The 27,889-nt window shown below is 55.6% G+C and overlaps 1 protein-coding gene and 1 long non-coding RNA gene across 2 annotated transcripts; one reads left to right on the top strand and one right to left on the bottom strand.

Annotated features, from left to right (window-relative positions):
- Positions 1 to 1,296: 1,296 nt before the first annotated feature.
- NLRC3 (NLR family CARD domain containing 3) lies at positions 1,297 to 27,889 on the bottom strand. Its single transcript, XM_043560725.1, has 20 exons — positions 27,067 to 27,889; positions 18,792 to 18,884; positions 18,345 to 18,406; positions 17,893 to 18,094; positions 16,062 to 17,796; positions 14,997 to 15,083; positions 11,961 to 12,044; positions 11,424 to 11,507; positions 9,955 to 10,038; positions 8,673 to 8,756; positions 8,148 to 8,231; positions 7,405 to 7,488; positions 6,768 to 6,851; positions 6,197 to 6,280; positions 5,628 to 5,711; positions 3,482 to 3,565; positions 2,986 to 3,069; positions 2,210 to 2,293; positions 1,747 to 1,830; positions 1,297 to 1,413 (listed from the first exon to the last, which is right to left on the bottom strand). Exons 4-20 carry the CDS (start codon positions 18,068 to 18,070, stop codon positions 1,323 to 1,325), a joined length of 3,183 nt encoding a protein of 1,060 aa, XP_043416660.1. The 5' UTR covers positions 18,071 to 18,094; positions 18,345 to 18,406; positions 18,792 to 18,884; positions 27,067 to 27,889; the 3' UTR covers positions 1,297 to 1,322.
- On the top strand, positions 11,949 to 14,630 carry LOC122471744. Its single transcript, XR_006294259.1, has 2 exons — positions 11,949 to 12,231; positions 13,595 to 14,630. It is a non-coding gene; the product is annotated as an uncharacterized LOC122471744 (long non-coding RNA).

Here is a 27,889-nt window from a genome sequence, read left to right as displayed (position 1 = left end):
TGTCTGACTGCTCCTTCCCGATGAGAGTCAAATCCATATTTTTGGTGAGAATACTGCATCGGCGATGTGTCGTCAGTGCCTCCCATCAGGAGCACGTGATGGCAATTTCTCCCATTCGTGCTGATGGTAAGTTTGACCACGTTGTTAAGAAAGCATTTGCCAAATTTTCCATCTTTAAAGTTATCTTTTTCCCCTTTGTAAATGCCCCATGTGGGGTGGTATTTTGATAATTCCCCTTTGTAAGTATCCCTTTGGGGTGGATAGCTTCTTCCTCGATAGCCTGTCACCCATGGTTTTAGCGTACATTGATGATTCTTGCCCGAATACTCATTTTTAAGGGAACATTGGGAACAACATCGATTCGTGTTCAAACTGTAAGATCTTGATAAGCATTTTCCTTGGTTTTTTAGTTGGTGAGAACTGTGGTGTCCACTTGGGAACTTTTTCCTTTCGTCACAGACCCACCAACCCCCGAGGGAATTTGTGCCACATGGAACTCAGCTTGCTCGCCTGCATGGGGACACGAGAGGCACAGCAGGGGTCTGGGAAGCCTGATGTCGCCTTCATGGGGACGCTGCAGGCGCAGCAGCGGTCTGGGAAGCCGGCTGTAGAATAACATTGAGGCGTCAACATGTAACACGCTATTGACGACCATTGTGCCAGACCCCACATGACGTGTGTCGGACGGAATCCTTGCCTTTGAGAGATTTGGTAACGGATCAAAGACGGCAAAAACCTTGGAGAGCTTAGTCTCCGTGTCCGGAATTTTATAACTCGAAGCCTTAATTTCTCTTCCAAACAATTCTCACAGTTTTTCCGTGTATCTCTGAGGATCATACTCCTAAAACCTTCTGTTCTTCTTGAGAAAAGGAAGGTCCCTTCTGTCACCTGTGCCAAACGGATAATCTGCATAGGCTTGAAGGTGACAGCTCGCTTTAGAGAGAGGGGATGATTTTAACCAGTGGAAAAGGACAATGAAAACAAGAGGGGCGCGTGAAGACCTCGGGGTATGAAGAAGCTCACGCCCGCTTCTCACCGGCTGGGCTTTAAGGCCTATGTCCCTGCGTCCCGTGGCAGACACCTTCCCTCCTCTGTGCCACAGCAGGGAATCTGCGTCACCCCTGCCTGGTCAAAACCCGGGCCGGGAGAGGTGCTCCCAACCCCTTTGGCAGCATCCCTCCTGCCTCTTGCAGGAGACCAGCTTTTGTGCAGGTCAGCATCGTTCCCGGACCACAGGGACGGGCCCTGGATGGGGAATTTTTGTTCAGAAGCTTCCAGTTGCTTCTGTGTTCTCGCGCCTGATCCACCAGGCTCTTTTGCGCTCACATTTCAACCGTGCACGAAGGAGCGTTGGTCTTGATAGCCTCCGAGATCATCCTGGCGCCAGACTCCCCAATGTGATTTCCCTGGAGGCTGGAAGAGAAGGATTCGGACCCGGCTTGGGAGAGGGGCTCAAGGGCCAGAGGCCTGCAAGTCCCTTTAGTAAAGAGCAGACAGTCACTACACGAAATGCAGACTCCAGGCAAGACCAAGCTTCCAGGATCCCTCCTATGGGGAAGGCCCAGAATGGCTCCCTCTTATACCGGGCTGCCCCGCAGAGCCGCTGAGAGACCTGGGAGTCTGCCAGCTCCAGGAATTGGGCAGAAAGAAGGGCCTGACCTGGGAGCTGTCAGCCTGCCCGGGGGGGGGGGGGGGGGGGGGGGGGGGAGGGTGCAGAATGGCAGGGAAGGGCCGAGCCCCACTCACTTGATGTGCTGGAGGCCGTGGTTCCCAGAGAGTGCCGTGGCAACGCATATCACCCCATCCATTCCCAAGGAATTCTCTTGAAGACTAGGCAGAGAAAAGATGCAGACACCATCGTGAGCCATTCGGGACAGAACACGCGCCGGGAAGCAGCGCTGCATGGATCACAGGTGCCCCAGCAAGAGCTAGGTGGCCTTTACCCCTGAGACCAGTGTCTACCAGTAGCCAGGTGGTCCCGTCCGAGCGCCATGGAGGATGGAAGACCAAAAACGCAGGCATTAAATGGCTTACCTCTGCCATAAGCTAGATAGAATGAACAAACTCATCTGCAACGTGGACTCTAGTGCTATTTCTAGTCAGAGGGAAGCGGCTTACAGAGGAAGTCAAGAGCGTCTCATTACGTGGGGAGGTTCCAGCAGAGAAGTCTGCTGTGCCAGGGTGGAGGTAGGTCTCTACAACCACTCACTTGAGTCTTCGGAGACTTGGGTTGACCTTCAGAGCATTTGCCAGGGCTTTGGCTCCGGCCACCCCGATGGCGTTTCCTCTTAAGCTGTCAGGAAAGATACGAAGCCTAAAGCACAGTGACAGCTGTGGGGTGTAAACAGTACCTCCTCAGACGAGCACGGGCCGCTGGGTAGAGGCAGCAGGGACGTAGCAACCACGGGGGGCGGTTCCTCCTTCCTCACTCCCCGGCCCAGAACAGAGATCGGCTCTGGGGAGCAGGATGCACCAAGAGGGGTGAAGCTGGCCCAACCTGGGTGGTTTGTTGGAGCCCTCGCCCTCCATCCCCAAGGAAGGAGAGTGGGGTTGAGGTGAGAGAGGAGACACTTCCTCCAGCGGCCCCCACATGCTCAGCATCACAGGACCACAAGAGCAGGAATGACTGAGACGTGCCTGAGACCCCCACTGAGCTTAAGTCGCCCTTGCCCCTGCCCCCGCCCCCGCCCGGGGTTTGGATCTACTCCTAGACCAAGGTCAGTGGCCAAGGACCCCTACAGAGGACTTCAGGATGTGCGCAGCCTAGGCAAGACCGAGGAGAGCAGGAGCCACAGCGGTGACTCCCAGGGAAGAGGTATGAGGTGGCAGCGGGGAAGCTCGGGAAAGCTTCATCTCAGTGACGATATTTAAGTGGTTTGTGACTTTCCGTGTAAATTGACATTTTTTCCCTTCTGTATCTTCATTTGGAATCAACAGCTTGGTTCGTTTGGGTAAGAGACAGCAACCAGAGACTGGAATACTCACTCGAGAATCTCCAAGGTCCTGTTCACAGCCAGGGCATCCCCTAGCGCCTGGGCCCCCCGGGCACCAATGGAGGCCACCTGCAGACTATGCAGAAGAGATGGGGTCAGTGCGGACAGGCTGGGGCGCTCCGGCCTGCACCCCGCCTGGCCCAGCTTCCATGCATCCTTGTCCTTCCTTCTCCACCCCTGGACTGAGGGCTGCAAGTGACAACATAGCGCTGAAAACTGTTGGCCTGGATCCGTCCAGAGAGCGCCACGCCTCCGGCCTCCCCTGATGCCGAGGACAGAGATCGGGATGCTACGGATACGGGAAGGAGAGGTGGTTCCCTGGAGGGTTTGAGGAAAAAACACTCCCTGAACCCCTACTTCTTACTCTGTCCCAATTGCTAACATTAGGAAAATTTACCACCTTCTTGGCTGGGAAGCAACACTGATGTTTGGTATGAAAGCAGGGCTCAGGGCCGGCTGCCTGGGCGGCCGTGCACGTCAACACTTACTAGAGAGCGGTGAGGGCCGTGTTGGCCTTTAGTGCGCTGGCCAGTGCGGAGGCGCCCTCGTCCCCGATGGCGTTCTCCTGCAAACTGAACACAGAGCGTGACCCCCGGGCTCACAGGGCACGGGGCTAGCGCCACTCCAGCATGACGTCCTGAACTTGGACCTTCTAGTTTTCATTCAGACCACGCACACCGCAGACTAGACTCCCAGGGTTGCCGAGGGGATAACCGACCCCGCGGCCTCCTAAATAACATGCAGAGGGCTCTGGGGTCTCTATGAACCTGGATCATCAGAAGCAAACAAGAAAAGGGACGCGTGGAAATACGCTTAAGGGTGAGGACAAAAAAATGGGCGTGCCAGCCAGAGAATTCAGTCGAAGCCCTTAGTCCCTGGCCATTCTTGCTCATCAGGGTTTTACATCTTTTTTTTTTTTTTTCCTTCCCTTCCACATTGGAGTAAAGTCAGTTCCTAGCGCAGTAAATGATGGAGAGTTTACCTCGGGTGGGCATTGGGGTGTTGAAGGGAGCCGTTTGCATTCGCGATTTTAGCAGACGTGTTAGTGTGTGTGGTACCCTGGCCTGATCCTGTCTCAGGTGGGCGGTTGTGACTGAATGAGCCGGCACCGTGGGCCACGTGCTGGGGGGACGGAGGAGCCCGTGGGGTCTCCTGCCCCCGTGTGGTCACGGAGGCCACCGGGAGAAATAGGTCTGAACTGAAACCTGCAGGATGAGAGTTGGGGGAGGGGGCCTGGCACATCCACGGGACCCAAAGAAATGGCATGAAGTGGCTGGCGTGTGAAATGTCAGAAGCAGGCCTTTGGGGCCTTTGTTAGAAGCCACACCGAGGGGTGGGTTTCACTCTGCAGGCACTGGGCAGCCATTGAAGCATCTCAGGATGGGGACAGATACACATTTTGGAAAGATGTTTGGCCAGCAGTGTGAGCGGATGGACTGGATGTGGAGGCTGCTACGGGGACGCAGGGTGAGTGGAGCTGGTGGCCTGACGGTGGCCGCGAGGGTAGAGGGAGACGGTGGGGCCTTGGGAGGAGAGTCACAAGTGGGAAGCGAGAACAGAGACGATGTTTCTAGCTTCCAGGCCGGGTTGGCCGGGCCCGTTCGTGAGGCGGAGCTGAGAACAGACTCGTGGAGAGGCAGCGTGGGCAGTGATTACGTGGGTCTGGGGCTCAGGAGAGAGGGGTCTAGACGCGGGGGCACCGGGACTTTGAAGTCCAGGAGTGTGCGAGAGGACAGCTTCTGTAATAGAGAGATCGTTCGAGACAAGATGGCCTAGAACAGATCCCTGAGGAGCCCCAGGATGTCAGTGAGACAGAACCAGCCAGAAATGGGCTATCCTGGATGCCAAGGGAGAAGCCATGGGCGTGGTCCAAAGCAGGCGAGACTCAGAGGGTTAGAGACAGGGTTCCCATTCAACTCCGCGGCTCCACTCGCTCATGTGCCCAAGAGAAATGAAAACGTATGTCCAGGCAGAAGCTTGTACACGAACGTCCACGGCAGCGTTACGAGAGCCAAACTGTCCAAACCACCCGGATGTTCCTCGACAGATGAGGGGATAAATGGCATGTCAGTCTGCACAGCGGAATAGGATTCAGCCACAGAAAGGAATGAAGCCCTGATTCCTGCTGCAACCTGGGTGAACCTTGGAAACCTGATACCGAACGAAAGACCTTGGTGGCAAGAGGTCACACGCTGTTCAGTCCCACGTACGTGAAGTGTCCAGTACAGGTAACTCCGTAGAGACAGAAAGCAGACGTGTGGTTTCCAGGGGCTGGGGCACGGGGGGAATGAGGGGTGACCGCTGATGAGTGTGGGGGTTTGTTTAAGGTTTGTTTAAGGGAAATGGTCTACAGTTGTGGGGATGGTCGCACAACTCTGTGAATATACCAGAAGCCAGCGAACTGTACGCTTTATCTGGGTAGATTTTTGTGGTAGGGGGATTACGTATCAACAAAGCCGTTTAAAAAACAACAAAACGGGTAAGAACAGAAACGTGCCCGCTGGCCTTAGGGCAGAGGAGGCTGTGTGCTGAGGGCCTTTGGCACGAGCCGAGCCATGTGCCTGGTGGACCCCGAGGTTTCAGATTTCCTTGCCGCCCTGCCCTTCCCGCCGCCCCTGCCGAGGCCCCACTCACTCGAGGCTGGTCAGGCTCCGGTTGAGTTGTAGTGCTTGTCCCAGGGCCTTGGCCGCACCGGCCTGGATGAAGTTCCACTGCAGGCTGGGCAGACACAGACACGTGTGACCACGTGGGCCAGAGCAGAGCCCGGGAGGCTCTGGAAGGTGCAGAAAGAGGGGACTCCTCCCAGGAGAGTCTGACGGCAGGGAAGGAGTGCTTGTAGGACGGGGTCCTGGCCACTGGTGGACACGACTCCTGCACCCCGCCTCGGGTCTAGTCCCAAGGGGTCAGTCAGCACTCTCTGGTTAGGGGTGGGCACAGGGACGGGCTCAAATGAAGACTCCAAATGGCCCCTGCATGAGGCTTGTGGCACTTGGAGGCGTGAGGTGGGTGCCCACCTCCCACCTTTGGCCTCTCAGTGGATCAGCCCCAGGAAGCGGTGGAGGCGGGGGGGCTGGAGGGGGGCAGGGCGCAGCCTACTGGAAGCCCCTGAGTCCGTGTTGTGGGGGAGCCCGATGCCAGCGGGTATGATGGCCCCGCAGCGTTGCAGAGGGGACAGGGAGGGGTGGGGGGCACCGTAGACTCACTGGAGGGATGTGAGGGCCCGGTTTTCTCTCACTGCCAGCGCGATGGCCTGGGCGCCCTGGTCGTGGAGGAGGTTGGCTGTCAGGCTGGGAGGAAGGGATCAGCAGCGAGTAAGCAGGAGCCTGCTGGCGTCGAGCCCCCGTCCTTGCTCACCTGGGAATCCAGGCCCCCTCCTCCCCGAGGACCCACCTAGCTCGTGTTGATTGAGCGCTGGTGTGTGCCAAGCACGTGCCTTCCTGACAGCCCCAGGGACAGGGTCCCGGGACAGATCATCCCCCCTGGAGGACTCACTCCTGATCCCTGTACTGCGCTGCCCTGAAGATCTGGCCCCCCTCACATCACCACGGGGAGTGGGGCACGGGGGCAGGCAGCGTCCCCACGAACCTCATCTGCAGGTTACTTATCACATGAGAGTGGAGGGGCTGCCCCCAGAGGCCAGGTCTCCTGGTTCCCCCTCCCCAACCGGGTCCCCCTCCAGCCTGTAAAATGACGAGGCGACGAGGGTCTGCAGCCCCCTGTCACCCTGGGCCTGAAGGGGCCGTAGGAAGCACACCCCGCCCCCGACTCACGTACTCCAGATTTTTCAGGGTGCTGTTGCTGCAGAGAGCTTGAGCCAGGTCGCGGGCTCCCTCTGAGCTGATGGAGTTTTCTCGCAGGCTGGGGAGAGAGAAGACCCTGAACTGCTGACCAGATACGTGGGGACTTGGGGGACACGACCCCTGGCACTCAGGCTTCTCAAACCCAAGGAACCTCAGGGGTGACCTGGGCGCCCTGAGCGATCGGGTGCGAAGGGCCTCCGACAGGCAGGGCTCCCCGGCCGGCCAAGCATCTCCCTGTGGGACTGCCAACAGTGGGGCCGCCCAGGAGGGAGCGGATCGGTTGATGGGCCCTCAGAGGTGAGGGGACGGGGGCAGGCGAGCATGCTTGGCTGCCTCACAAGCTCGTGTAGCAGAGGGAGCAGCAGAACCGGCCAGCTGAGGACCCCGGCTGTCCCCTGCTGTCCCCTGCCCTCCAGAGCGGGTGGGACGCCACGGGCTCCGGGACCCAGGATGCTCCAGGACCCAGCTGCCCAACCACAGATGTCTTTCTAATGGACCCACAGAGGGAGGTGTGGCCTTCCCAGCCCCAGCCTTTCCTCCCAAGTCCCAAAGGCCCTTCAGACCCCTTGACCAAAGGGACACCCCGGCCGGAGAGGGAAAGCGGGACTTACTTGAGGCTGATGAGGGTCTGGTTGGTGCAGAGGGCCCCCATCAGCGCCGCCACACCTGCGTCACTGATGGAATTGCTCTGCAGGCTGCAAACAGGACGGGGCAGCGCTTGGGACGGTTGTCCCGGACCCCCAGGGAGCCACTGTTCCAGCTTGGGGACTGAAGGTGTAGGGCTCAACAGAGTTGGGGGTCCCTGGGTGTTCTTCTCATCATCCCTCCTTCCTGTCCCCATCCCCCACCTGTTCCAGACCCTGCTAGGTCAGGGCAGGTGGCTCTTTGGGTGGCAGCCCCCAAAGTTTAGACTCTGCCTTGATTTGAGTGGCTCTAAATGGCCCAGAGAAGGGGTTTGCGTTGTGTCTGCAGCCAGGGTGGGGGCAGCACTGAGCTCCCCCAGCCACCACCAAGGCTGCTGCAGCTGCAACCCTCTTTAGTCGCCAGTGCCAGCCTAGGGGGACTTGGTGCTTGTGACTCTGGAAACTCCAGAACCAACACCAACCTCTGCTGTCCAGGGGAATGGAGCTGGTGGGTGGGACGGAACAGTGAGGTAGGCATGGAGAGAGACCGAGATCACAGTGTGCCCAGGGTTGGCGGTTGGCTGGATCCCGGCAGGGTGGTGGCCCTGACTGACAGCCCTCTTCCGGGACCTGCCCACCTTCTATATGGGATGCCTAGACCCATCTGTCACCCACCCAGGGATGTCACCCACTGCCCACGGCCACTCCTGAGTGTGGTCAGGCAGACTCACTCCAGGCTCTCCAGGCCCTGGTTCACCTTCAGGGCCTTAGCCAGGGCCTCGGCACCTTTATCACCAATGCTGTTACTGGAGAATCTGCAAGAGATAAGACAAGGGTGCGCTGGTTTTCTGGAGCAGCCTGGCGGGTGGGCCCCGGGGATCAGGGTCCAGGGAAGCCCTCCAGGGCAGTGCTCTCTCTGTTGTCTTAAGGGTGCCCAGGGCACAGTCTGTTCTTGAGTCTGGTTGGTGGCCTCTGCAGGTGACTCCCAACTGCCTGTGAGAGATCAACCTAGCAAAGTACGTCTGGACTCCCTAGCAGGGGCAGGGCCAACTCTTTGGTGAGAGGTTTTGTGATACTTCATGTGAAGTACCCACACGTCTATCCATCCATCCGTTCATCCATCCATCATCCATCCATCCATCCATCCATCCATCCATTCATCCATCCATCCATCCCCATGCTCACAAATATTTGTGATGGGCTGGGCTCTGTGCCGGTCACTGAGGATACAAATGTAGCCCTTCCGCATTTCTCACATGAGCTCCTTCAGACTCCTGTTCTGCTTCAGGGCATCTGCCGTCTGCTGGGCTCCCAGAGGCCCGATGGTATTCTTCTGCAGGCTGTGGGAGAGGGGAGGGGTCCCTCAGCAAAGCTGGCCACAGCCATTCCCACTCTGGGGACAGTCTGGGGGAAGGGCGAGAGCTCAGAGACGACTCAGGTGCTCTCCCCACCGCGTGGGCAGAGGGGGCTCTAGGAACAGTCTGTGCATCATTGCCGAAACGATGCCAGCAGATTGACACTGTTATGTGGGGGGTCAGAGGCAAGGACGGCTGGGCTCTTTGCCCAGGCAACCCTCCCAACACTCAACAGTCGTCCTCCCTCTCGACCAGCCCGCAGCCTACCTCCCACCCCTGCAGTCCTGCCTAGGGCAGACCCTCCGTTTCCGCTCTTCTCCGAAAGCTACTTCCCTTCATACTAAATCTGGAGGAGGGAGATGCTACAAGAGAACCCCTGTGCGCATCCCAGCAGGGCAGGCAGGGCAGGACCTGTCCTGTGTAAGGCCAGATACAATCTCAACTAAAGGGAATCTTCCCTGGTTCCAAAAGGGATCCTTTCCCTCAGAGCATTTCTTTAAGAAAACTTGGGATTGTAAATCTGTCCCTTTGAGAAGCGTATAAATCCTTTTAAAAGCTAAATAAGCCTTTTGCCAGAGTGATGGCCCCCAAGGGACCTCAGAACCACGTCTCTGAAAGGAGCGCATGGAGGAAGGTAGCACCACTCCAAGTTGTAATTGTCTGCTTGTCATAATGGCACGAGGAGTCTGGCTTTTCCTTTGGGTAAAGGCAATCATTGAACAGCTGGCTACCTTAACCACCAGGCAAACTGAGGAAACACTGTGGGTGACAGACGGTGCTGTCCAGTCCTCTTACTTGAGGACAAGTTATCTTGAGAACACACGTGCCGTGGGTTGTATCTGCTTGGCTGTAGAAAAGGGTGAGTTTTCTTTCTGTCCTGGCCAGCTCGCTGCTGGATTGCCAATGATGTGCAGTGCAATCTGGTTGATTCTTCAAATAATGCAACTGTTTCATTCTTTTCTACCTTTGCGGAGAGGATTTTCTGCATTGGCAGGAGGCTTTATTTTTAATTATTTCCCCAATACCTGTTCCGTGGAAGAGTGGACATCAAGATTTCCAGGGGTCATCTAGATGGGCCCGGAAGTCTCAGGCCGTCTCCCCAATCATCCTTCCTTGCAGGAAACAGGCCCTTGGAGGAGGGGAGAAGGGGGGGGTATCTCTGCTGGTCAGCACGTCCACTTACTGTAGCACAGAGAGGGTCCGGTTGGCGGCCAAGGCCTCAGCCACAAACCTGGCACCGTTATCCCTGATGGCATTGTTCTGGAGGCTGTGGAGGCAAGGAAGAGGTACATCACCAATGGCACAAGAGAGGGCCCAATGGTGGCCTTGACCCCTACCACAGTGTTACCAAGGCCCAGGGGGCGGGGGGGAGCAGCTGACCACTACGTGCCATTGCTGCCCACCACACAGGATTTGGGAACAGTTGGTTCCTCCCAGGGAATCATAAGGATTCCCTCTGAGTCTCTAAGCATTTGTCTGCTGACTGGGGACAGGGTGCGCATATTATCTGGATGACGATAGCTAGGTTGTCCGTAGTCTTAATTACAGCTAAAAGCCACAGCCTCCAAATGTTAACAAGGATGTGGAAATATCGGAACGCTCACCCATTGCTGGTGGGGATGTAAAATGGTGCGGACCTTGTGGAAAACAGTCCGGCGCTTCCTCAAAAGGTCCAACATAGAGTTACTGAGCAGTTTCACTGGTAGGTATTTACCCAAAAGAATGGAGAACAGGTACTCAAATGCTTGCACATGAATGTGTACAGCAGCATTATCCACAAGAGCCAAAAGGTGGAAACAACCCAAATGTCCGTGAGCTGACAAATGGGTACGTTGGGGTCTGTTCATAAAGCGGCATGTTATTTAACCAGAAAAAGGAATGAAGCACTGACACGTGCTACAATGTGGATGAGCCTTCAAAGCAATATGCTGAGTGAAAGAAGCCAGACACAAGAGGTCTTATCGTATGATTCCATGGTAAACACAGAGACAGAAAGCAGATTGGTGGTTTCCAGGGACTGGGGGGAGGGGAGAGTGGGAGGTGATTGATAAAGAATACAGTCTTCTTTTCAGGTGGTGAAAATATTGTGGAACTACATAGAGGTGATGAAGGAACAACTGTGAACATACTAAGTGACACTGAAATGTATGCTTTAAAGTGGTGAATTTCACCCCAATAAAAATACATAAATGAAGAAACAACAGTACACACTCAACTAAGGATGGGTACAACCACATACGACAACTCCTAAAAGGAGCACAGCAAACCATAGGAACATTCTAGAGAATGGCACTTTCAGCGTCCTGGAAAACACCTCAGGGGAACATCCTGACACCATGGCCTTGGGGATTTCCCATTCGATGGAAGACAAGAGGTTTTCCTTATAGATTATTTTGCTTTTCCACCTCTATACAACCGCATTCTCCTTTTCCTCTATCCCTGGCTTAGGCTGTACACACAAGGACAATGAGCACCGAAGAACTGAAACCTGAAACTTGTATAGATACGAGATCATGCGGCATCCACCTAGACAGGAGCCAGGATAGCATGCCTGCCATTTTGAATCATCTCCCGCTCCATGGTTGGCACCTGGGAGAGGGTTTCGTGGGCCCTCTGCTGGTTATATCGGGATGTGGAGCAGATGGCGCGTACCTCAGAAAGGCCAGAGTGCGGTTAATCTTCAGAGCATCTGCCAGAGCCTTGGCCCCTTGAGGTCCGATGGAGTTACCGCGGAGGCTGGCGGGAAGGAAGAGAGAGAAAGAACCGTTTTCTTTTATCCAATTCCAGGGAGGAAAGAAAGAAGTTACACTGACCTTTAAATCTACGCTCTTTGAAAATAACGGGGTTTAAGATTTCATGTTTTGTGGAGATCCTTATTCAGGTGAACAAGTAAGGAATTTCCCAGTATCGCCCCCCAGTATGGGGGGTCAGCGGGGGCTGGGGGGGGAGCAGGATCTGATGGCCGTGGCTTGGGCCAAGTATGGAGAGGAGAATCGTACCAACTTCAGGGCCAAAATTCTGGTGTCTCCCTGGGCTGATCCCCACAACTGACGAGGAGCCAGGAATTTGCTCGCTCTGCTGTCCTTCCAACCGACCCAGGGGACAGTGTGGTCTGGGGGACTTCACAAGATGGCTGACAAGCTTTCCCTGTCCCAGTGGTGGAACGTTGGCCTCTGGTGTCCTACTTACTCCAGAGCGGTCAGACTTCTGTTGACCAGGAGGGATCTGGCCAGAGCTTTGGCCCCTTTGTTACTGATCTGGTTCTCAGCCAAGCTGCCCAAGGAGAAGGAGAAGAGTGGTTATTGCAGGTCTACAACTGTCGTGGCCTCTTCCTCAACACCAGGCTTGTGATCCGAACCTCCCGGTTTCACCAGCATCGTGAGGGCCTGGACGCAGGTGGAGATGACGTGAGCGCTGGAGCAGAATCGCCCAGGCCAGGAAAGCCTCTGAGCCAAGTAAGGTAAGGCCAGAGTGCAGGGGACAGACCCTCACACTGGCAAAGATTCCCAAGGCAAAGTCTGGCCAGAATCCAGTACGACAGCTTCTATGCAAACAGGGCAGCAAAGAGCATGGGCAGTTACAGAAGTTTCCCACAAAGATCCCCAGCAGCAGTGTGCCCGAAGAGTACAGTACTGATTTGTAGCATTGGCCGATTTGCATGGTGTAAATACTCTCACCACGGCCAATTTCAAGCAGTCCCAGCTTGCAAAAGTTCCTAAAACTTTACAAACCTGCTCTCATGAACTGTGGCTGCATTCATAGTACGAGCTCACCACTGGCCCCTGTCCTTTTCTAGCACAGGGAAGGAAAATGGTACTAACTATAGAATTAACTTCAGAGTAAAACAAACAGGGCGCCTGGGTGGCTCAGTCGGTTAAGTGTCTGACTTTGGCTCAAGTCATGATCTCACGGTTCATGAGTTTGAGCCCCGCATCAGGCTCTGTGCCGACAGCTCAGAGCCTGGCACCTGCTTCGGATTCTGGGTCTCCCTCTCTTTCTGCCCCTCCCCCACTTGCAATCTGTCTCTCGGAAAAATAAACATTGACAACAAAAAAAGAAAACAAAAAGCAAAAACCCGTGTTCCTCAGAACAGCTTTAGGAATCCCAGAGGCTGAGGGGGCACCACGTGCCTGGGCTCTGGGCCTCCACGTCTCCTCTTTCTGTCCAGAAGCTCCCGGGTGCCCGTCTTTTGTGGGCATTCTGGCTGATAGGCCACTTTTTTTTTTTTTTCAACGTTTTATTTATTTTTGGGACAGAGAGAGACAGAGCATGAACAGGGGAGGGGCAGAGAGAGAGGGAGACACAGAATCGGAAACAGGCTCCAGGCTCTGAGCCATCAGCCCAGAGCCCGACGCGGGGCTCGAACTCACGGACCGCGAGATCGTGACCTGGCTGAAGTCGGACGCTTAACCGACTGCGCCACCCAGGCGCCCCATGATAGGCCACTTTTAAAAGGGATTCTGTTGCATAGAGTTGGAAGATCATTCATCCAGATCGCCCTCTACATAACCGTCCTCGAGTCCTAGAACCTCTGTCCCCTCTCCACCCAGGACTTTTGTAACAGTTTTTAAATAATATCTCATGAGCCACATGTGTTTTCTGAAGGGTGCCTTTTCAAACGGGATGTGGCCCCTGAGGACCAACTACAGAGAGGGGAAGAAGAGCACGTAGCCTTAGAAGAAATTTTGGCTTTTGTGCAGAATATTTTCTGAGCGTTATCCAGACTTCTTTATGCAAAACTCTGGAAGTTGACTATTTTGCTGAAGGCTCCCGTGAAGGAGGAATATTAATGAAATTAATTAATGTTACTGTGTTTCTTTCAGAGGGATTGCATTTCTATCTCTGGCTGCTAGCCCAAGGGGATCCTGCTAATAGCCGGCCCTCATCCAGTGCTTCCTCTGTGCCTGGCCCGTCCTCACCGCTTGCCTTGAGTTAACCCACTGAAGCTGCTTCAACAACCGGAAGGGGGAATGTGCAGGAAAGGGTTAACCTTGCCCCCAGTTCCGGAGAGGTGACCTCTGAACGCTTGGAATGTCCTGCCTGATAAGTCTGTCTGTGTTTACCTGGGGCCCTTGGGCCGTGCAGTGGCAGCCTGACGTCCCTACCTCCGGAGGGGCTTCCCATGACCCACCTCCAGTAAAATGTCTGGACCCAAGGCCGGGTGCGCCTCCCCGGTTGGAACGCTTCAGGTGTGCTGTTGCGCGTGGTGGCTGGGGAGGCGGGCCCTGTCTGCACCACCACAGCGGAAGGACAACTGAAAGCTTGCCCCTGTCTCTCTGGGGCCCGCCTCATGCACCCTTCCCTCTGCACATTTGCATCCGTACCCTTTTGATGTCCTGAACCACAAGTGCAGGTACAACAGCTCTTCTGGGTTCTGTGAGTCCTTCTAGTGAATCATTAAACCTTTGGGGGGGTCCCGGAGACCCCAGACTCACAGATACCGTTTTAACCCCATGTTTACACTCCTTTGGCACAGAGTTGACTGTACAGGGTCACACAGAGCCCGCCGCTCGCCACTGTCTTCCGTGACTTCTTTTGGCTGCTGACTCACTCCGTGTTTGTGTTTGTTTTCTCAGAGATTATTCCTGAACCCAGAGGGAGGCTTAAGTGAGGATGAAGAATTCCTCTCTGGATCCTGTTCTCCAGACTCCTCTCCCTAGTTCTAACCACCCCCAGGTCACAAGCCCACTCCTCAGTGTTACTGAGACTTGGAAATGTGATCACAGGAGATTTCACAAGCACGAAACTCTATTTTGCCGTCAGCACACAGACTTGTGTCTCATCACACCATTAACGATTCAACGTTTAAATTTTATTCTTTTGTACTCGTTTAAATAAAAGTTCGAATTTAAATCCAAATTTTAAATTAAAAGATTTCTAATTTAATTTCAAGAGCCAATCCTGTGCCTGTAGTACTGTTTTGAGGGCAAACATTGAGAGGAGCTTAGAGAACATTGTGCCTCACGGTTCTTCGGAACGTTGAGTATCTGCGGAAATGCTCCCATGTCCACCAGAGCACCTGACCCTCACCATATCCCTTCCCTCTTCTTACAGGTGAGGGACCTGAGCCTCTGGAAGGAGCAGAAATAAGCAGCCACGTGTTTCCAAGGCACCTCTCCTTGCAAGCGCCTCTGGCCGATTGAGCAGAGAGGAGGACGGGAAAATAGCCCTGGACCCCGTGCGACAGGTAGGCACCCCGGGTGGGGTCTCCCGGGTGAGTGTTACCTGATCCTCTGAATGCGACAGTCCTTCCCGCTCAGCACGCTGCCCAGCAGCTCCATCACGGGGTCCTGGAACTGGTTGTTGTCCAGCCTGCAGGAGGCAGAGTGATAATGAGTGGTACCCCTCAGGGCAGCAGACACACCCAGGCTGGCATCCCTTCCCTGGCCCACATTTGCATCGCCACGCAGCCCCCACCACGAGGTGGCCCGGGGACCCGTGCTGGCACGCCCGCCAGGCTCAAGGTTTTCCCGGGAGGGTACGCCGGGAGCCTCAGTGTGGTGAGCCCCAGGATTCCTGCGCAGAGGGCGTCTCCCCGGCAGCCCCGTACATCACGTGTCCGCGGGACACGGGCTGCTAGCTCTCCTTCTAAGGGTGTGGCAGCTGCTCTCAGGTCCTGACGGCCCTGGTCTTAGAGACACTGAAGTCCAGAGCAGGATGGGTGATGGGCGGGAGGGGTGGTGGAGGAGTAAGTGGGCGCGGCCTCTGTCGGCAGAGGGGTGGCTCACAGAGTGCCGGAGGCTGAATCGTGTTCCCCGGAAAGATATGTTGGTGTTCTGACCTCCCGCCGCCACCCCAGCGCCTCAAGCTCATGACCTCATCTGGAACCAGGGTGATTGCGGATGTCATGAGTCCAGGTGAGGTCATTCTGAGGGGGGCGGGCCCGTAAGCCAGTACGACTGGCGTCCTTGTCAGAGAGAACACCATGTGGAGACAGTGACACGGGGGAGGCGCCCGTGTGACCACCCGGATCAGAGTGATGCGTCTACAAGGTGTAGACTACAAGGTGCGTCTACAAGTGATGCGTCTACAGTGAACAGCACGAGCTAGCGAGGCAGGAAGGCTTCAGAGGGAGCTCAGGCCTGCCGACCCCTTGAATTTGGACCGTGCCCCCCCCCAGAGCTGTGACAGAACAAGTTTCTGCTGCCTTAAGCCATCCATGCTGTGGCCCTGCAGGCGGCCCCCAGGATGCTGACACGGGGGGGGGGGGCGTGGTGGAGGGGAACGGCCTTCCAGGCCCCCGCTGTCTCCTCCGACCCGCACCGCGCACACCCCCACCCCAGCGCCCACCTCAGGCTCCGGCAGTAGAGCAGCTGGGGCAGCAGGCTCTGGAGGACGCCCTTGCTGAGGCACAGGGACAGGTTGGCCTCCTGGACGCAGGCGTCTGACACCTGCAGGAGGTAGGCCAGGGCCGCGTGGTGCTGGGGGCCGGTCAGCCCCGCCAGGCTGCCGCTCTGCATGGCCTCCTCCACGCCGCGGGCCAGCTCCGTGTGCCGCAGCTCCTGCAGGCAGTGCAGGACGTTGACGGCCCGGGCGCACACCGCCACGTCGGGGCGCAGGCAGCCCTGCAGGAGCTCGGCCGCCTGGGCCCCGTAGCCCTGGTGCTCCCCCTGCACCAGCAGGGAGCCTGCCAGCAGGGCGTTGACCCCGGGGGAGAGGAGTCCTGAGAGGAAGCGCAGGAACACATCCAGCCGCCCGTCCTCGGCCTGCATGGCCCGCTGGGCCGCGCTCCTGAAGTGTGTGAGGAAGCCGAGGCGGGGCCAGGACACGCCACCCTCGGCGAAGAGGTCGAAGATAGCCCGCCTGGAGGCAGCGTAGTAATACGCGGCCGCCACAAACTCCTGCAGGGACAGGTGCGTGAAGCAGTAGGCCGTCGACGCGGCCAGCGTCTCTTCCCGCTGCAGGAAGCGGCTGCACAGGCCGCTCTGCAGCAGAGCGAGATCCACGCCAAACGCCTTCAGGTCCTGCTCGTAGAACACGTACTTCTTCCTGACCAGCCCGTGGAAGGCCAGCCGCCCCAGAGTGCCCACCATCTTGCGGCAGCTGTGGGCCACCTGCTCGATGCGAGGGCTCGCCTTGCCCTTCTCCTGCCCGTCCCCGCCGAGGGCCATCCTGAAGTACCAAGAGTAGAGCTCGCACAGGGTCCTCGGAGCCTGCTGCCCCGCGTCCTGGGGCCCCGGCCCGCTGTGGCGCAGGTGACCCAGGGCCGACCCCGCAATCCGGCAGAAGGCTGGGACCGTGCACATCAGGTACAGGGCCCTGTCCGCCCGCACCTGCCTCAGGACCCAGTCGGAGAGGGTGTGGTCCTCGGGGAACATCTCCTCCAAACACGCCTTGATCTCCTCCTCGTCAAAGCCCCGGATCTCTGTCATCCGGTCTACCAGGCCCCCCGGGATCTGGCCGGCCACGCTGGGGCGGGAAGTGACCCAGACAGAGAGTTCTGGGAATAGGTTGCCCCGGATGATGTTGGTGACCAGATGGTCCACCTGGATCTCCTTCTTGGGGTCCGTGCAGGCCACAGTGTTTGAGAAGTCCAGAGGTGTCTTACACTCGTCCAGGCCATCCAGGATCAGGAGGGTTTTGGGTGGGGCTGCCGCCGCCGGGCCGGACTCCCCGATGTGCGAGAAGACGGAGCGGACGAGTCTGTCCGCAGACAGCTTCTCGTGGGTGTTGAGATCTCGGAAGGTCAAGGGGAGCACCAGGGAGAAGTCCTTGGCGACCTGTCCCCGGGCCCAGAGCTGGACAAAGTTCCTCACCAGGGTGGTCTTGCCCACGCCAGCTACCCCGATGGTGATGGAGATGCGGGGGGGGATAGACACCCGAGACAGAGGCAGGAAGAGTCTGTCCAGGGTGAGGCTCCTGGCCGGGCGCCAGGCCCCACGCGTGGTCTCCACCTGTGTGAAGTCATGTTCCCTCAGCTGTAGGTCCGTCAGCCCCTCCAGCAGCAGGAGGCTGGTCAGCCTGGGCGGGGGGCCGCCTCTCGCCCTGTTCAGCAGAGCCTCCCGGCACTTCTGTATCCTCGAGTCTGCGGGACAGAGGCCGAAGGGGAGGGCTGTGGAGGGTGGGGGAGGGGAGGACAGCGGGGAGCGGGAGGGCCCAGGGACACCCTCCTTCCGCCTACCGTCACCGTGAGGCCCTAGGGGGGCCTGTGGCACCCTGTCCAGGGGCTCTGGGGCCTGGGAGCCCTGACTGCTCTTCCCGGCCAGCAGGTCCACGAGGGCTTTCACTTGCCCAGCCGGGGAGCCAGGGCCTCGGCCCTGGCCTGCCTCCCCGCCGGTCCGCACCTCCTGCTTCCTCATGGGGTCCGCGATGGCCGCCAGCAGCTGCGAAGAGAGGGCCTGAGGTGCCGTGTGCTGCGTCACCACCCTGGCCTGGGACGGGTGAGTGAGCCTCCAGGGATGGGGAGGGACCCACTCCCCGTCCTTGCCCAGGCTGCCGTTGGCCCCCTCCGTCTGGCCTCCAGGAAGGGCCGGGAAGGGCTGTTCGTTCCTGGATGGCGAGCGTCGTCCCTGACGCCAGGAGCATGGTGGATAAGAACCGGGCCCAGGCTGGAACCTGAGCTCCGCCACTTACTGGCTGTGTGGCACCGGGCAGGCCGCCTGAGCTCCTCGTGCTGTGCTGTCCTCATTTGTGACCTGGAAGTGGAGACGGGGTTAAGAGCAGGTCTGCTCCCGAGAAGGGGAGAATGAAGGAGGTCAATCTGGAAAGGCCGTGTGCTCTGTGAGCCCAGCTCTGTGACCCCCCTGGAAAAGGCAAAACTGTGGAGAAAGGGAAAAGTTCATCCATGGTCGCCAGGAGGGGAGGGGTGAGTGAGTCAGGAGGGAGCCCCTGGGGACTCCTGACCCCAGCAGCGCCCTTCTCTGCTGGGCGCTGCAGTGTGGGGCCACCGAGAGGCGGAGCCGTGCGGGGCCCCACCTGCTCCCGTCGCTGTCCCTGAGGCTCCGAGTGGATCCCGTGTGTCCCTCCCTCAGCTACGGTGGGCGCTCCAGGACCCCCGGCGCGCCCCCGCCCCCTCCTCACCTGCAGCGGGCGGGGTGTCCGGCCCACAGCAGCTCCTCCGGCAGGGCCCCACGAACTCAGGGGGTGGGGGTCGGCCATCCCTCGCCCAGGGGTCTAGGAGAGAAGACAGGACAGGGCTGAGCAGAGGCTACACCTGCCGCTCCGGATACCAGCCGCTCAGTGAAATGGGTCTGGCCCGTGTCTTCTAGCTTGGCGGTTCTCTGGGTCTCAACGATCGTCACTTAGGGGAGGGGTCACCTGACTCCAGCCCCAGGGATCCGACATGTTCCCTGACCTTGTGCTTGCACTGGGCTTTCCTGGCACTCTAACTCGGGATGAGCCTTTTTACCTAGAAGATGCTAAAAGGGGCTTGACAACGGGTAGAATAGCGTTTTCCAGCCGTTCCGTCCGGAGCGCTGTTGAAGTGTTAGGTAGTGCAATGAATTCAGGGCAGGCCGTGTCCAGCCCAGCTCAGGGAGTCTGGCAGCGTTCGTAAGAGGCCAGGGGGAGGCCTCGCTCCTTCTTCTTCTTCGGACCCCCTGGCTGTTCCCCCTCTTTTGTTCTTCTTGGCGTCAAATCCAAGGGGAAAAGAAACCAGATGGGGTTCTGAGTGAAGTCTCGCTAATGTGGATAGATCGGTGTGGGTGTCACTGAGGAAGACAGTCTTGGTGCGTTGTATCTCCTTTCCCATCAAATATTAAGTATTCATGTTATTTCCCATCATTTCTCAGTGAATGCTTACTGCAGTATGAATAACTTCATCTCTTTCCTAAAATCGCAACACTTATCCTGAACAAGTTTTCCCACGTGGGTCAGACCCTCCACCTCCCCCACGCAGTGGTGAGTGACGGGAATCACACTGGGCATCCTCGTCTGACTCCCAGGCGTGGTTCGAGCCCAAGCCGTCAGGCCTCATGTTTGTGATCGTGTTTAAGTTGTTCTCTCCTCTTGGAAAAGATTCTTTCGCTTCCTTGTGTCCTAGCACCATTCACATAACGCCACATGATTGCTCCTGAAGGCTTCCTGTGCTCCAGACGACGATCTGTTAAACATTGTACTTACATCATTTCGCTTCTTGTAACAACCCTTATTAAATTTTCACTGCTCCTGTTTTATGGATGAGGACATTGAGGCTCAGAGAGGTTAAGTGACTGGCTCGAGGCAACACAGCTGGGGAGCAGCTGAGTTGAGAGAGAAACCAAGGCTTCTCTGACAACAGCCTTTGTGCTGGACAATCTCCTGCCTCTTATAGTATGTCCCCACGTTTTTCTTAATTAAAAAAATTTTTTTAATGTCAGAGCTCTTTAAAGACAGAGCGTGAGCAGGAGAGGGGCAGAGAGAGAGAGGGAGACACAGAATCCAAAGTACGCTCCAGGATCTGAGCTGTCAGCACAGAGCCCGACTTGGGGCTCGAATTCACGAGCCGTGAAATCACGACCTGAGCCAAAGTCGGATGTTCGACCAACTGAGCCACTGAGGTTCCCCTTGTATGTCCCCACATTTAAAAAATTAGGCATGTCTGTTAAATTAGCAAATACCTTTTTAGCAGTATTGACCCAACCACATGATTTATTTCCCTTCAGTCATTGAATCAGGAGGTATTTATTGAGGGCCTTTTGTGGCCTGTGGGCACTGGGGGATCTGAAGGGAACAAGTTAGACAAGGTCCTGACCCTGTGAGTGTGATCCGGGTGGGGCACATGACAGTAAAGAAACCCGGTGAATGAGTGAGGCCATCTGACATGATTAACGCTGTGAATGAAACACACAGTGTGCATGGCGGACTGGGTCGGCTGTCACGGTGGCCAGGGAAGGCCTCTGTGAGAAGGCCACTTAGGAGCAGAGATCTGAAGAGGGAGAAAGCGTTAATGACACACAGAGCTAGGGGGACAGTGAGTACACACCACCGCCATAATGGCCATAATGCGTTTGGGTTTGTACTAAGTGTGGTGGGAAGTCACTAGAGAGTGACATGCTGGATTTCATATCCAGTCTCTCCTTTAATCTGTGAGCTACACTACAGATTTTCTAACATTGAACCAACCTTAGGTTCTTGAATACTATCTTCCACGTGTATTAAGCTGTGTAAAACAGGGTGGGCCAGCACAAGAATAGATACAGAAGTCATCAGAACATAATATAGAGCTTAGGAACAAATACTTATATTACTTGCATATGAAGGAGTTTGGTAACGTGAAAAAAATAACATTAAATTAAAAAAAATTGTTTTTATTTAGAGATCAGTGGGGGAGAGGGACGGAGAAAGAGGGGCAGAGGGAAGTCAAGACAGAATCTTAAGCAGGCTCCATGCTCAGCATGGAGCCCAGCAGGAGGCTGGATCTCACAACCCTGGGGTCACGACCTGAGCCAAAATTAAGAGTCGGAGGCTCAACTAACTGAGCTACCTAGGTGCCCTGGTTGTTTTTCTTTAATTTTTTTTTTGAAGTTTATTCATTTTTGAGAGAGAGAGAGAGAGAGACAGAGTATGAGCAGGGGTAGGGCAGAGAGAGAGAGGGAGACACAGAATCCGAAGCAGGCTCCAGGCTCCGAGCTGTCAGCACAGAGCCCGATGCGGGGCTCGAACTCACAAACCACGAGACCGTGACCTGAGCTGAAGTCGGACGCTCAACCGACTCAGCCACCCCAGGCCCCCCGCTGGTGGTTTTTCAATTAGGTGCTAGTGCAATAGGGAAAATGAAAGAATAAAAGATTTCAGGATTGGAAAAGGAAAAAAAAAACTTTCACTGTTCACAGTTGACATGATTATATACATTGAAAATCCAAAACAGTCTACAATTGATTAGAGCTAATACATGAACTTAGCAAGGTTTTGAACACAAGGTCGGTTTAAAAAAGTCATATCTATTTCTGCTTATTAGCAACAATGAAATTGAAAGTAAAAGTTTGAAATATTTAAAAAGCAAATATCTAGGGGCGCCTGGGTAGCTCATTCAGTTGGACGTCCGACTTCAGCTCAGGTCATGATCTCACGGTCCATCAGTTCGAGCCCCGTGTTGGGCTCTGTGCTGACAGCTCAGAGCCTGGAGCTACTTCAGATTCTGTGTCTCCCTCTCTCTCTGCCCCTCCCCTGCTCATGCTCTGTCTCTATCTCAGAAATAAATAAGCATTAAAAAAAAATAGGAATAAATTCAGCAAAAAATTTGCAAGACCTCTACACAGAAAACTAAAAACAATACTAGGAGAAATGAAAGAAGACCTAAAAGAGGGATTTACCATGTTCATGGATTGGAAGGCTTACTATTATTAAAATGTCATTTCTTCCCAAATTGATCTATAAATTGAACGACATCCTAATCAAAATTCCAGCAAGCTTTTTTGGTGAGGAAGGGAGGGTAGAAATTGGCAAGCTGATTCTAAAACATATATGTAAAGCAAAAGACCCTAGACTAGCCAAAATTATCTTGAGAAAGAAGAACAAAGCTAGACGACTTCTACTACCCAACATCAAGGCTTAGTATAGAGCTGTAGGTTTTGGCACAGGGCTGGCAGATAGCCCAGTGCAATATGACAGAGGGTCCCGAAACAGACCCACACGTCATGTGTGGTCACCACATTTACAACAGGGGCTCCACTGTAAGTCAGGGAGAAAAGATGGTCTTTGTATTACGTTGTGTTGCTCCAATGGGATATTCCTATAGGAAAATGGACCTTGACCCCTGTCCTCCCACCACACACAAAGATTAATTCAAGCTGGATCATAGATCTAAATGTGAATGCTAGCCCCACCAAGTGTTTAGGAACAGTTACAGAATACTTTCAGGAACTTGAGCTAGATAAAGACTTAAGTGGAGCACAAAACACTAACCGTGAAAGAAATGAGTGCCATATTTGGAGTCATTAAAATTAGGGATATCTGTTCAACAGAAGACAGTTTTAAAAGGGCGAGAAAGCAAACTACTGACTAGGAGATGTCTCCAGTACATTTCAAAATCCGGTAAGAAACAGGGGCGCCAGGATGGCTCAGTCGGTTGAGCGTCCGACTTCGGCTCAGGTCATGATCTCACCTTTCGTGAGTTTGAGCCCCACGTCAGACTCTGCGCCGACAGCTCAGAGCCTGGAGCCTGCTTCGTATTCTGTGTCCTCCTCTCTCTCTCTGTCTCGCCCCTGCTCACGCTCTGTTTCTCTCTCATAAATAAAAAAATAAACATTAAAAATCAGTAAGAAACAGCCCAGTTAAAAATGAGCCAAAAAATTGAAGATCTGTCACAAACGATAATATCCTTAAGTCATCAAAGAAATGCAAAGTGAAATCACTTCAGAGAAGTGTTTGGTAGTGATAAGGCCAAATAGGCATGTTTTTGTGACGCAGCAATTCTCTGCCTGGCTCTGTATACCTAACAGAAACAAGTGTTTATATCCATCAAGACACAGTATTGGAATGTTCTAGCAGCTTTATTCATAGTGTCCAAAAAAAAAGGAGAAACTGTCAATATCCATCAACAATAGAATGGGATATATGTATATGTGTGTGTGTGTGTGTGTGTGTGTGTATGTGTATATATATATATGTATGTATTTTTTGTAAAGTTGAAACAATCAGGTCCCAGGTAGTAATGACAGCGAAGGAACTGCTGACAAACTCAAGTGGCTGACTCTTGCAGACACACTGAGTGAACAAAATGTCACCCCAAAGAGAACATACTCTGTGAATCTGCTTATGGGGAGTTTAATGTCAGGCCCAACCAATCTGACGTGATAGAAGTCAAAATAGCAGTAGTCACCTCCTTGAATATGTTGATCTGGGCGATCGATATGATCACCGATTGGTGCAGATACACAGGTGCCTACAGATGTAAAAACCCACTGGGCTCACTTTGCTTTCTGTAAGTTGTACCTCCGCAGCCATCCAGATCTCCCCATGTGCATAAACCAAGGCCAAGCAGTGTTATTGCAGCCTCTTAGCGCGTGAGGCCAGGACAGCAGGGCCTGTGTCCTGCTGTTGGCTTGGGTGATGTCAGGGCGTGGCCCGGCGGCGGACATGGCTTCCCATCATTGGTTGTCCAGGTACACCCACAGGTGACACCCTGCCCCTGCTGCTACTGGGGGTGAGGTGGTGGCTAGGGGAATGAGGGGACCATGTGGAAGAAGGGCCGAGCCCAGGGCTCCTCGGCTCTGGCAGGACAGTGTCTAGAGCACTGTGTGTGTGTGTGTGTGTGTGTGTGTGTGTGTGTGGTAAGATATACACAGCATGAAGTTTACCGTTGTAACCATTTTTAAAGCGTACAACTCAGTGGCATTAAGTAGATTTACAATGCTGTGAAACCGTCACCACCATCTATCTCTGGAATGTTTCATCCCTGCGATGGGAAGCCTGCCCCTATTAAGCACTAACTCCCCTTTCCCCTCCTCCCAGCCCCTGGAACCCAGCCTTCTCCTTTCTGTCGCTACGAATCTGACTCCTCTAGGGACCTCATGCGGTATTTGTCCTTTTGTGTCTGCTTTCCAGGTTCATCCTTGTTGTAACACGTCTAAAAATTTCACTCTAAGTCATGTTCCGTTTTTATAGTTAGATCACATTTTGTTTATTCATTCGTCCATCGATGGACACTTGGGTTGTCTCCGCCTTTTTCCTCTTGTGAATAAATGCTGCTGCGAACAAATACCTGTTCAAATACCAGGTGTACAAATACCTGTTCAGGTCCCTGCTTTCGATTCCTTTGGGTTTATATACTCAGCAGTGGAATTGCTGAATCTTATGGTCGTTCTAGGAAGAACTATTTTTAAAAAGCTACTGCTTAGGGGCGCCTGGGTGGCGCAGTCGGTTAAGCGTCCGACTTCAGCCAGGTCATGATCTCGCAGTCCGTGAGTTCGAGCCCCGCGTCAGGCTCTGGGCTGATGGCTCGGAGCCTGGAGCCTGTTTCCGATTCTGTGTCTCCCTCTCTCTCTGCCCCTCCCCCGTTCATGCTCTGTCTCTCTCTGTCCCCAAAATAAATAAAAACGTTAAAAAAAAAATAAAAATAAAAATAAAAAAAAAAAAAGCTACTGCTTAGCTCAACCGCCTAGAGGTTTATTTGGTGTGAGGTAGGGCCTCAACACGTATGTATTTTTTTAATAAAAATTTTTAAGTTTATTTAGGGTGAGAGCGAGTGTGAATGGGGTAGGGGCAGAGAGAGAGGATCCCAAGCAGGCTTCACTGTCAGCGCGAAGCTTGATGTGGGGCTCAAACTTAGAAACCTCGAGATCATGACCTGAGCCGAAATCAAGAGTCAGACGCTTAACTGGCTGAGCCACCCATGCGCCCAGTCAACGCGTGTGTGTTTTCGAGCTCCCCTGGTGATTGTAATGAGCAGCCAGCATTGGGAACCGCTAAGCCAGAAAGGCCGGGCAAGTGGCAGAGGAGGGACAACAGCAGGGGAGAAGAGGCAGGGCAGAGTAGTGTCTGGGAAGGTGGCAGGGGGGAGCTCCCCCCTGCCCCCACCTCCCGTCCCATGTGCCTCTCAGTGTTGGGAGCCAACACTTCCTCCGGGTCAGACACTCATCTTTCTTGCCCTGCTGACCATAGGGCTAGGGTTGCTGGGGTTAACAAATTAAGATACAGGACACCCATTAGAATTTGAATTTCTCATAAACAGCGTTCTTTCAGTGTAAGTATATCCCAAGTATTACGTGGGATGTGCTTATACCTTAAAACCCAGGGCCAACCTCAGAGCCCAGTGAGGGCGCTCCCCCCACGGGACAGCTACCCGGCCGCGTGTGCGCACAGGCCCTGTGTGCAGCCCAGAATCTGCCCCTGCAGGGTGGAGCTTGCCACGGCCCGAGTGCCACACGCGCCGCCAGGGACAGTCAGGCCGTGTCCAGTGTGGACAGCCTTCAGTGAGAGCAGAAGGGGGCCCTGCAACCAGCTTGAAGAGGGGAAGACGGGCGGGTGGTCTGGGCTGCCCTGGGCCATCTGAAGGCCAGAGTCGTTCTGAGCTGTGGTGGGCAGGGCCAGCCAGCCAGACAGCTGCAGACCACGGCCACCCCCTGGAGCGGGCTTCCCCACACCCCCACATCCTCCAGAGCCTCACCCCTGGGGTGCGATGCAGCCGAGGACCTGTGCTCGCTGGCGTTGGTGTGGCTCAGTCCCCGTCCCTCAGGACGGACAGCGGAGCTCGCGTCTCATCCCAGAGAAGACACAGGTCCCGATCTACTCGTTTGCTCTGCCGGCAAGTCCCGTCTTGTCCCGTGCTGCCTTCCCAGGGGCCCGCAAGACAGCCAGCCTCTCTCTGCCCGCCCGCACTTGGGGTCTGTACGTTTGGATCCTGCAGCGCCGACCTGCCTGGGCCGCCCTCACCTCAGGCCACAGCCTCTCGGATGCTCCTGTCTCCAGAGACTCCCTGCCCCCGCCCCGCCTCCCAGGGCCCAAGAGTTCAGTTCTCAGCCCCTTGAGGTGGCTCAGCGCCGTGGCCGTGGACCTCTCGAGACCAAGCAGCCTTTCCTAGAGGTGGGAGGAAGCAGTGGCTTTGCCGCAGGACACAGCCTTTCTCATACTGCACTGCCCGTGGGACAGAGGAGGTGCTGCCGGCCTACACCCCTACTCGGGAGCCAGCCACAGGGTGGCCTGTGATGGCCACAGTGAGGCCCTGGCCTGGGGAAAGCGTGTGTCCCCGTGGAGGAGACCCAGAGGCGCCCCAGGAACCCAGGAGCCCGACCGTGGGGAGGACCCCATGGCCAGCAGCCACCGCAGGCACAGCTCGGTGACACCTCTTCTGAGAAGGCCTCTCTGGTTACCGGCCCTCTCAGAATGATGAGCCTCACATCCACCCAAAGGTGTGGCTAGAAGAGACCCCTGGGGGCTGCTCACCCAACAAGAGGGTGGTGTCTGTGGGGCAGGCACTGAGTGCCAGAGCCCAGCCTGCCTGCACCGTCTCCCTGGGCCCTCAGGACCCTGGGGCAGGTCTGGTATTGTCACTGCCATCTTACAGGTGGAAGGTGAGGCCAGGGATGGAGCCCGGGTCTGCTGATGCGAAGTTTAACCCCTCGGCTGCTCAACCTCACTCTGCCTGCCTGCAGCGGTTTCTGGTTACTTCCTGCTCCTCCCAGCCCATCACTGGTACCTGGGGAGCTGGGCTTTGTCCCCTTGGCCCATCGTGGGCTGCCCTTGGGCACATGTTTCTTTATTCTGTACGGTGAACTAGTCCTGCTCAGCAGCTCCCGGCCCCCATGGGGACACCTTCCCGGTGCCACCCAGACACCGCTCCCTAGAGCAACTCAGGCCTTAAAAGTCACGGTCCTTCCTGCCGGCAGTCTCTTCCTCCTCCCCCATCCTGCACTGAGACAGCCTGGACTCGACTTACCTCCCGGACCTCATTTCCCTAGGGATGCCGAGACTGGGGGGCCTAGGGTTCTCCATCCTGGTGCTCCCGGGCTCAGCCCTGCTCCAGGGGACAGAGGCAGCTGCGTGGTGGCGAGGATGTCCTGAGATTCTCTGTGGCCGGTCAGCTGGGCCCTGAGCCCTCGGGATCTGTGCGGGGCGGGAGCAAAGCCCTGTTGGAAGGGATGGGGAGGCGCTGACTGCACAGGGCAGTGGGGCTCCGGCCTGCCGGTTCCTGCAGTCCCCCAAGCCCACCGGCTGTCACGGCAGCTGGGCTCCTCACCTCTTCCTGTGCAGGGCTCCGCCTCAACCCTCCTTCCTGTCTCATTTCAAAAGCCAACAGCTTCTCAGACAAATCAATGAGCCGCGGCTGCCCCGGCTCGGCTTTGTCACCACCCTGTAATTCAGAGAGGCAGGGGTCCCGCCGGGACCTGCAGGTCTGTTTGATGTTCAGGAGAGATGTCCAGCCAAGGCCACAGGGAAGGGACTCACCACGAGCAGGCCTCTGCTTTTTGCGGGGTGGGAGGGAAACCAGACTAGCTGCGGGGACGTTCGGTGACTTGCCCAAGGCCACACAGCAGGGAGCTGGCTTCTCCGTCTGGAACGGAGTCCTCTCACTTGGGCTGGCGCGCTCTGATCCGGCTGTGGCCCTCGTTGGCCTGTTTGGCCCCCCTTGCTTCCTTCTAACACCCAGCAGGCCCCTGCAACCCAGCCGTACCCTGCGATGTGGTCCCAAAGGAGGTGAGCCACACCCTGAGACAGCAGAGTGTGGCATTTCACCGGGGCGCCTGCAGGTGGGCTGCAGT

Source organism: Prionailurus bengalensis, chromosome E3 (genome assembly GCF_016509475.1).
Source record: "Prionailurus bengalensis isolate Pbe53 chromosome E3, Fcat_Pben_1.1_paternal_pri, whole genome shotgun sequence".
Taxonomy (NCBI): Eukaryota; Metazoa; Chordata; class Mammalia; order Carnivora; family Felidae; genus Prionailurus; species Prionailurus bengalensis.
The sequence above is the reverse complement of the archived record's forward strand: the minus strand, read 5'-3'. Positions and strand labels throughout refer to the sequence as shown.